The sequence below is a fragment of the Vespula pensylvanica genome, chromosome 7 (assembly GCF_014466175.1).
Source record: "Vespula pensylvanica isolate Volc-1 chromosome 7, ASM1446617v1, whole genome shotgun sequence".
Classification (NCBI taxonomy): Eukaryota; Metazoa; Arthropoda; class Insecta; order Hymenoptera; family Vespidae; genus Vespula; species Vespula pensylvanica.
Window position 1 is genome coordinate 2,973,743 of NC_057691.1, and position 9,883 is coordinate 2,983,625.

Sequence of the window (9,883 nt, forward strand, 5' to 3'; positions counted from 1 at the left end):
CAATCAGATGCAAGTTCAATATAATATCATATAATGATTGGTGAATATTAAAGGAAAAAAATTAACCAATCACTATTTAAATAGAACATTGTTTCTGAATTATATAGATATATAATTCTTGAAAAAATTACATATAAATCAACGTACTGTGATACAAAGGCGGAAGTTCTATTTTTATTAAAATTTTGGTTGTAATTATTTCCTTATCAAATTAATTGCATACAGAACAAGTAATGTAGCTTGTAAAAGTTATGTTTTATTTCCGTCACTTCTCTCTCTCTCGCGTTAAGTATTTATGTTTGATTATTTAGTTAGCATATATATGACTTGGAGAGTTTACAATTGTGGTTTAATAAAATGCTGCGCAAGAGGACGAGTGTTGTGTGGCGCGTGCGTGGTGCCTTTCTTCGAAAGCTTTGAAATTTTACCTCAGTTGCATTAAGATGGACGGCGGTGGAGCGTACGGTGGAGGAAAGGCAGGAGCGCCTTTTGATCCGATCGCATTCGTTCAAAGGCCTCTAGTTATTTTAAGGGCACTATGCTTGGTAAGTTTACGCGTTATAACAAACTTTAATTTTCCTAAATGTTTCCTATCCTATATCTTGATATATTGAGCTAAATTTGAGATGGTAAATACATTGATTTTAAAAGAACTTGAGCCCCCACCCCTACCTATGATGGGGTTCTATTGATTTTTCGCGAATTCAAGCAGTACGCCCCATAATACGGGATTCTATGGGATTTGGAATTCAAATCCATTACAACTTCGATTGATTTAATGCTTTTCAAATATCGATTATAATCATCTTTGATGAGATCATATTCTTAAACGTCTCTTTTAGTACGCAGATTTTTGTGCCAAGTGCGCTCATGTACATTATCGACTAAATCGAAATTCTTGACTTCTTAATGCTCGTTACATCGATTTTATCTTGCAATAATATCATATCTATATAGGATGTCTTTTTATCGATTTTATCCCATTTTGTTTTATTAGTCTGATATATAGAAGGAATATATGTAATAATATGTCACCCACCTTATATCTTGAACTAGTTGGACTCATATTACATGTATATATATTTGAAGATCATTAATCTTTTTTAAATATTTTAATAAAAAAAAAAGGTTAAGAAAAAGATAAGTTTAATGAAGAAAGTTTAATGAATTTCAGCTCTTTGCAATAATAGTATTTGGATGTATAAGCAGCAAGGGCTATGTTACAAAACAAGACAAAGAGGTTTGTCTTTATAATGAAGACAATAATGCCTGTAATTATGGCATTGGTATAGGTGTTATAGCATTCTTAGCCAGTATTGGTTTTCTTGCTGGCGAATACTTGTTCGAACAAATGTCCTCTGTAAAAACTCGAAAACACTTTGTCCTCTTAGATCTTGGGTAAGCTAGTTATTTAGTAGAATTATTAAATTTCTTGATGAAACAACAAATTTATAAAATGATAAAGTTTGAAATAAAACCTTCAATTGATTTATAATCATTACTTTCACATATTTGTACTTTATTGCAGTTTTTCGGGTTTTTGGGCATTTTTGTATTTTGTTGGCTTCTGTTACCTAACAAATGCATGGAATAAAACTACAGTATCAGATGGGTATGGTGTTAATAATGTACAAGGAGCTATTGCATTTTCGTTTTTTTCCATTTTTACTTGGGTAAGTGGATAATCTATGATTTCTTATTCACCATGAAGTGGGAACGACTTAATCGTGTCAAGTTTTTTTATTATCTTTTGGAAAATTTGTAACAATATTTTTATATAGGCTGGCTGTGCTTGGTTTGCATTTCAAAGATTCAGACAAGGTATACAAGATGCAGCCTTTGCTCCAAGTTACGAAGCAGATCCTGTAGGTGGAACAGGATATACAAGTTATCCTGATGCTACGGATGCTGCTTATCAAGAACCACCATTTGGTCAACAGCAGCGAGGAATGGGGGATTTTCAAGCCCCTGCTTATTAAATGTCATCCATAGTCATTACCGAAATATATTTTCACAAGATGCACAGCGAACTACCAACGAAGAAAAATGGATTAGGTTAATCCATCCTGTAAACACACTGCTCTCTCTAGTTTGTTTTTCTCTGAGGTAATTTTGCCTACTTTTCTTTAATAATATAAAAATAATGTAACTCTCTGTAATTCTTCTATTGTTTATTTCTTACAGAAAAGGGAAGAACTTTATTTGCTGATAGATCGCTGGGCAGCATTAATTATAGAACAAATTTCATGGCAGATGTAGAGGAAGCGTTATTTGTTACATTGTGCTTCTTATTGTTGACCACTTGTAAGTTATACTTATTCATGCGCCCAATGACACAAAGAAACATTAGGTACATTCAAAGTATGCCATTCGAGTTTCTAGGTACGAATTATGATGACCATTCATCAACTGCAGAATTAAATATTAAATCTTGTAATGAATAAATATAGTAATTCCATAATGTTTAAGAAGTAGCACATGCACAGGTTATGTATATTTTAACATTGTGACGTGTTCATAGCAAACGCGGATATTAATAATGTGCATTGTGAGACACTAATAATGTGTAGGTATGATCTGATGTTGGAAAGAAAGCTCATGGTTTATTAAAGTCATAGAAAAAAAAAGAATATATACTGTACAGTAATTTATTGTTTTGTCTATATATTTATAATTTACTAGTCGTTGCACTTAGTATTATTATTTTATAATGTTTATGCAGTATTTGTCATATGACTTACAAGCGATTGCTCTTTGTCACCAGTTTACAAATATGATGGTACTAAATGTATGATAGCTTAACAACTGGTGTTCTGGGTTGCAAGTTCGAAAAAAAAAAGATTTTTTCTTATATAAATTTTAAGATTCATATTTAATATGACTTCTTTTTTATTGTATCTCAGTTATTTACAACAGCTTTAATAAATATGCTTAAGATATAATTATTCTAATTTTTTTTTTTAATATTTGATTATGACTAATTATATTATATATTATATGTAATTCTCCAAGGTTTCCCAACATGTTTTCTATTAAAATTAATTACTTTATTGATTTGATGGAAAATGGCAATTATTGTTAATTATTTAAATTATTTTTTATGGAAAAAAAAAATTTCATCTAAGAAACTAAAAATTTATATTTTAAATACATTATAATCGCCATATTTTTTTCTTTGAACAGTGCAACCTTATCTAAAATACTTTCATTTTACAAATAATAAATAATAAAATACTCAAAAGTATTTACACACACGAAAAATACAAACTAATTACTTTTTGTAGGAATGTTCACTTATATAAATGTGAGTAGAAATTCTATATCAAGTTGAAAACATGTTACAGAGAATTACAAAAAATTATCAATGGAAGTGTAATGCCATGGTCTCTTTCTTACTCTCAGAGTCATAAATAATAAATTATTTCATTAACAACAGTTCAGATTAAAAGAACTCGACAGATTGTAGTAAATATTACTGAAATGTCTATTAAAAAAATGTAAAGGTATAAAAATGTCTGTTAAGATAGTATCAATAACTAAATAATTATTGTATTCTACTTAAATATAATGTAGTTACCTTGCATTTGATGCAATACTTAAGACGTATGCGTCTGTGAAGATCTCAGTGTTTAGAGACAATTGCTATCTACTTTATGATTTACTACATAAAAAGTGGTTAATAATTCTTTTATGTAAATCAAATGATTTTGTTAATGCTGGTGATAGATATTCATAATCGAATCGCTTCATTGTGTTGTACAAAATTTTCTTAGACTTAAGCATAAGATCTACATTTTCTTTTTAAGTAATATAAAATGCGAACAAACTTTACTGTTCTATTTCAATAAGCAGCCATAAAAGGGAACAACCGAAAATATTGACTTCCTTTTTGTCGAAAAATGTTTGTTATATATTCATAATGATTATTTTAATTATTAAGTAATGTAATATTAATATTATGTTCGATATGATTATTTTGAAAGTATACCTTCGTATTTTTCAAAATTATTCATTTACGAATTACAAAGTATTATTTTTCTGTGAATTTTGAATGTTTAAATGTGCGAAGTTCTCCTGCAAAGTGTATAGAATATAAGTTAATAGATCTGTTTCAATGATTCGGGCTATGTGTATCAATTATAGTTAAACAATGTACTGTTTTGTATTGTGCTACATATTGAAACAATATTGATAGCTATATACAAACCATGTCATTATAATTAGTAATAAATGTACATTACACTCAATCTAGATCTCTTTCTGAAATTTATCTCCAGGAGGAGGTACAGGAAATACTATAATTTATTATACCTGACAACGCTATAACGCCCGCTCGATGTACTTAAATTCAGAATTACTCGTTTGTACAAATTATCCTGACATGAATTCATCCTGAGATAACCGAAAATTAGGATCGTTATATATCCGAGCCAGCATTTTATGCTATATGAATAATACAAAGTGCAGGAACATTGTAAATCATATCTTTTATTATTATATTTTGCATTTACTCTGATCATTTTCGTGATTCGTTTTCTTTTTTTTTTACATATAAATGTTATGCGGTTTCATAATATTTTGAGAGCAAAAACAAAGTAAACCATATGTGGGAGGTATGTACATTACTACTTCCTTATAGTATATTATTTCTAAAGTTTGTGACGCACAGTAAAATTTAAGTTTCTCCACAATGTATCATCATATACGTAAACATAGATGAAAGCTTATTTAAATTTCCTATGAAATTCGTATATGGAATGATGCGTCATTAAACTCTTAATGCTGCGATTATATCTTGAAAGATAGATATGTACAATATCTTACATCAATATCTTAATACAAGTTAATGCGTTTGAAATAGCAGCATCGTCAATCTTATTTTTTATAAAATGAATTATTTCAAACAATGCAATATTGTCTCGATAAATAAGTTTCTTGATGATTAGAAAAAAGGAATGAAGGATTCAATATTCGGTAAATCAAATTTATTGATGCAACCTATCGGAATTAGGATATTTTGTGGGGATGGAATTTTATTATTCAGTATTTTAATTTAAGGATTTCAATTTGTTATTGCTCATATCAATAATCATATGTTGTCTTTGTAACAAGCGTTATATCATATATCTATATATATAGTAAATAATATATATATATATTTATTAAATTACAAATAAATGTTATAATATATTGTGTTAATTAAATAATCAATGTTTTAACTTTCATTTGGATTAGAATGATGTATGATCTAAGTAACGTTGTAATAATTCATAATATTGCGGGAATAATGATGATTAAAGAAAAAGATTATGACATCGGAAAAGTCTTTTATCACTTATTTTAATAACTCGGGGGAACAGCAGCATATACATAAATTAGTATATATTTTGGAGTTCCTGTTGCCAATGATAAAAGTACTACGTTATAACGAAGTGACAAATAGCTATTGAATAACATGCGTTCAAAAATACAAAATGCAATACTAATTTTGAAAAATAAAAGCAGAAGTTATATAATATATTTTAATTATTACATGGACGATTAATAATCCTGGGAATTAAACATTTTTTATTAGATTTTAATAATTTGAAAATTTTATTAAGAATATATGTCAGAGCTATCTTTTTTTTTTTTGTAAATCTTTGTATATCTTATCTGTAATTGATGAGTTCATTTAATTATAAGAAAAATGGTCATAAAATATTTTGACGAATTACGTGTCATTAAGTAACTCGCGACTAGTTGAGTAGCAAACGTAAATCGTTCAGGTAAACATTCCTGTTTGGATGATGTGCCAAATAGCTTCTTACGAAAGTATTGACCCAATAGTTTCCGCAACTTTAAAGTTCAACCAACAGAATTTCTTCATTTTTTTTTCAACTCCGAGAAAGATTAATTTTTTTAAATGAATATTTACGTCTGATTAAAAATATAACTGCTTTTTCGTTATAGGAACTACTATTATATAAAACTGACATGATTCATAATGATGATATCCGATCGATAGTTTTTACGATATTTTTATACGAAACATATTAAAAACATTTTTTTTTATAACAAACGAAAAAAACGCTTATCAAGTATATAATATTTTATGTAAGAGATAATATTTTTTATTGAATAATTCAAAGTGAACGAATTGGTTCATCGGGTTATTTTTCGACAGGATATTAATTTTTTTTTAGAGATAAATGTATAATTGGTATTCAAATGATAGCTTCGATCGTGGCAATGAATTCTTTTTAAATTTCATATCGTAATATATGACATTATTTTCTTAAAAAGTGGAAGTTACAACTATATATAAAAATAAATCTAATTAAAGTTGCAAAAGAGATAATGATGATGAGAGTGATATGAAAATAAAAATTTCAAAATTTAAAAAGAAAAGTGTGTCAAGGCTGCAAGAAATCAAAAAGAGATCAGCTTCATTCATTTTTTAATTTCGCAAAAAGTTAATACCAATTAATTATTGTTTAACTTTAATATTGTTTACAGAATAGTATTTTAATGGTATGTCTACTTAGTATTCATTGGTATAACTTTAATCTATATATATACCGTTAGCTTTAACATTTCTCTATTGAATGAATAGAAATTGATTGTCCGATTTTATATCCTAATAAGAATAAGATTAATTGTTTCGTGACGTTGAGCAATTGCTTATGATAAAAATAAATGTTCGTTTTTGAGTTAGACTACCATCCATTCTCCTCCTTTAAATATATTTTTACATCTTTTTCTTTCAACTTTCGAATATTGAAAATAATATTTTTATTTTTTATTTCGATTAAAAGTTTGGTTGATTAGCAAAGAAGAAATAAATCGAATTCCTGTAAAAACTAATCGAACTTGATGGCAATGGCTCTATCTCGAGTTGGTTTGCGACCGGAAGGTTTGCGAGATTGCATCGAGAAACAAGAAACTTAAATTACACCGCCGATTTGATACTAGCAGTGAAAAAGTACATTTTGCATCGTCTTCTATTGGTCCGACCAACGATCTACGATTCACGATTATGGTCTTTATGCCTATGTAGGTAAGTACATTATACATACTTATATATGTATGGAGGTATGCACGAGATATACCTCGTTTATTTCAAAGGAAGTTCTTCGAATGAGCTGCAATTCAATTGCGGATGAGAAACTATATGTTATTTATTTTCATTGAAAAATCTCTTTCACTTTTACTTTTCTTTTTTATTTGTATATTCGTATACGAGATAAACGTGAGAATGCTATGTCAAGGTTTGATTTTATTCTATAAAAACAAAAAATTCAAAGTCATTCAAAGTCGAGGAATTTCGATTAGATCAAGATAATCGCACAAGTAGCGCCAAACAATTAGCGTAAGAAAGTTTATTATCCTTACCGTTATTATTACTATTGACTGAAATTATTTTAATTTTTATCTAGAAACGATAGAATCGTTGTTATTTTAAAAATGAGCTTTTTAGAAAAAAAAAAAAAATCCATTTATAACTTTGTAAGATATTGGCTGGTATATATATATATATATATATATATATATATATATATATTCCTTTTGAATACGATTTCAAAGAATAATCTTCTTTTTCATCTTCTCCATTTTAAAACTACGATTCTAAATGATTGATATTCTACTTAATATATGTATATTATATATACATCGTATTTTAAATTTATTAAATCATTAGACATCTCTTTGTTTTTGCGAGTTATCTATAAGGTTAATCGAGCTTTTAAATATGCACGCTGCATATTGATAAAAAGTTTTTATTGTTGTATTAATTATTAACAAGTCAATAGTATTTTGCTAATGGAATTTAATAAAATCTGCACACACACACACACATACATACAAATTTTAATTTCTTACATTGATATGATAATTGATGTTCGATCGTTAAATGCTTCAGTAACAATGACCTCGATATGACGAACTTTCCTTCACATCTTTCTCCTTTTCTCTCTCTTTCTTCGTTTCTCTGATTTTCTTTTGTAATATACAATTTTTGCAATGTCATCGCTATTCGAGCTTCTAAAATGAATCGTTTAGTTATGACAAAAAACGCATAACGAATGTTAATAAATTTAATTTTTCTTTATTTATCGACGTTTCATTTTTTTACACCAAATTTGTTTACCGTCACATATATGTATATTATTTGCAAAACAATAATATTTTTCTCTTTAAACAGTTGCAGTTGTCTCAAAATAAATGCATCGAAAAATTTTTTAATTCTATAGTTATCTTATCAAAATAATATCGCTAATGGTATTTACGAACAAAGAACACACGTTTTAAAATATACGATTAGACACGTATGGGCTTACTTTTGTTCGTAAAAGACTTAAGATCATCGTTGAATAGCCAGAAAAAATGTTTGCAATATCGAAATTTGTTGTTCTATTTGTTCAGATACGTCCTATCTTTTTGCCTATATTGTGATCAAAAAAATCATGATAGAATACTGCGACTCCGTCATTTCGTATTTTTCATTTTTTATTTTTTCGCAGATGACCTTATTTACGTCGTTCAAAGTCACTATGAGTAGTTTCAATGTTAAGTGTTGCAGAATCCTTTTACTCTCTCTCTTTCTCTTTCTTTCTCTTCGTAATTGGATCGATCTAATATCAAAATTAAGTATGGTTTTATAATAAGTAAGTTTTTATAATAATATATATTATAAAAATAAATGGAAGTTGGTATAGCGTATTCTTTATTTGTTCTTTTTTTTTTATAATTAGCTTTAGAATTGTCGAACTGACATTTAACAATATAATGGTTTTTTTTTTCAAGTTACGTACTATACAATCTTTATTGATCTTACAAGAATTTTACGACTTTTTACTTTTCTTTTTTATCTTGCAATACCCATTTACCCCGAAAAAGTAAGAAGACCTTGTACTCGTTAAGTACGAGAGATCCAGTCAATAAATATGTACAATACTTACGTCAATATATAAAAAGCCTTACAATGATTTGAAAGACAGTAGTATAATTACTATCAATGATGTTACGTTACCTCTGCTTTAAGATAAGGATTTATAAAAAAAAAACCGATCTCTGATAAATTGAAAATTCTACGTATATAAATACATACATAAATTGTTACAGTAAAAAACTGTAGTAAAAATCTAAGTTTCTTTTTCCACACATCTGTAAATATCTGTTACGAAAGGATTATCCATGTAAATTAAAATAGTGAAGAGAAGAATCGTGTAAGTTATTTGTCCATTTTCAAATATATATAGTATTGTATAACATATGATTTTGATCCATGTTTACTTATCGCGAATATTCTACGAACGAGGCGTAGAAAAATGTTGTCGCTAAGTTTGACCTTCATTCTTGATATAACAAATCCTAAAAGATTTTTTAAGAAAAGACGATTCATGGGAAGAACATATTTAACTATGTCGGACGATAATCAAAAGCGGATTTTATAAACGGAAGGATTAATGAACTTCTTGGAGTAACGAGCAAGGCCAGGTTAAATGCATTCGATAGAAACGCTAACGTGTAATTATGAAGCAACGACTCGTATAGCATAATCAAGGGTTAACCTTTGGGCCGTACTATTACTATAAGATACACTTTGACGCAATTAAGTATGTACAACATGTCTCCTTCTTGTAAATGTATAACGATAAGAAAAACTCGTTTATCATTTGTCAATTCAATCAGAAAGAGAAGGCAACTAGGAGAAAATTATTCATACGTCTTTTGATGACGTAGATCGCTATTGATTATTGATTTTTATGAAATATTTTATACGTTCTCTTCTTAGTTGTTTATGCGACTCATTCGAACGTCGATATTTTTTTTTACAACAGGTGACTTTATGGAAGGTTTCGGTCACGTGTATAAGAACTATAATTGTTTAAAGAACGCC

General features: G+C 28.0%; 2 protein-coding genes across 2 annotated transcripts in view; one reads left to right on the top strand and one right to left on the bottom strand.

The window, feature by feature from the left end:
• Positions 1-9,883, bottom strand: part of LOC122630777 (transcription initiation factor IIA subunit 1) — a 36,107-nt gene that overhangs the window by 4,265 nt on the left and 21,959 nt on the right. The window lies entirely within an intron of this gene.
• Positions 387-4,247, top strand: LOC122630779 (synaptogyrin). Its single transcript, XM_043815665.1, has 5 exons — positions 387-545; positions 1,175-1,398; positions 1,529-1,673; positions 1,782-2,106; positions 2,185-4,247. The coding sequence occupies exons 1-4, from the start codon at positions 444-446 to the stop codon at positions 1,977-1,979; spliced, it is 669 nt and encodes a 222-aa protein (XP_043671600.1). The 5' UTR covers positions 387-443; the 3' UTR covers positions 1,980-2,106; positions 2,185-4,247.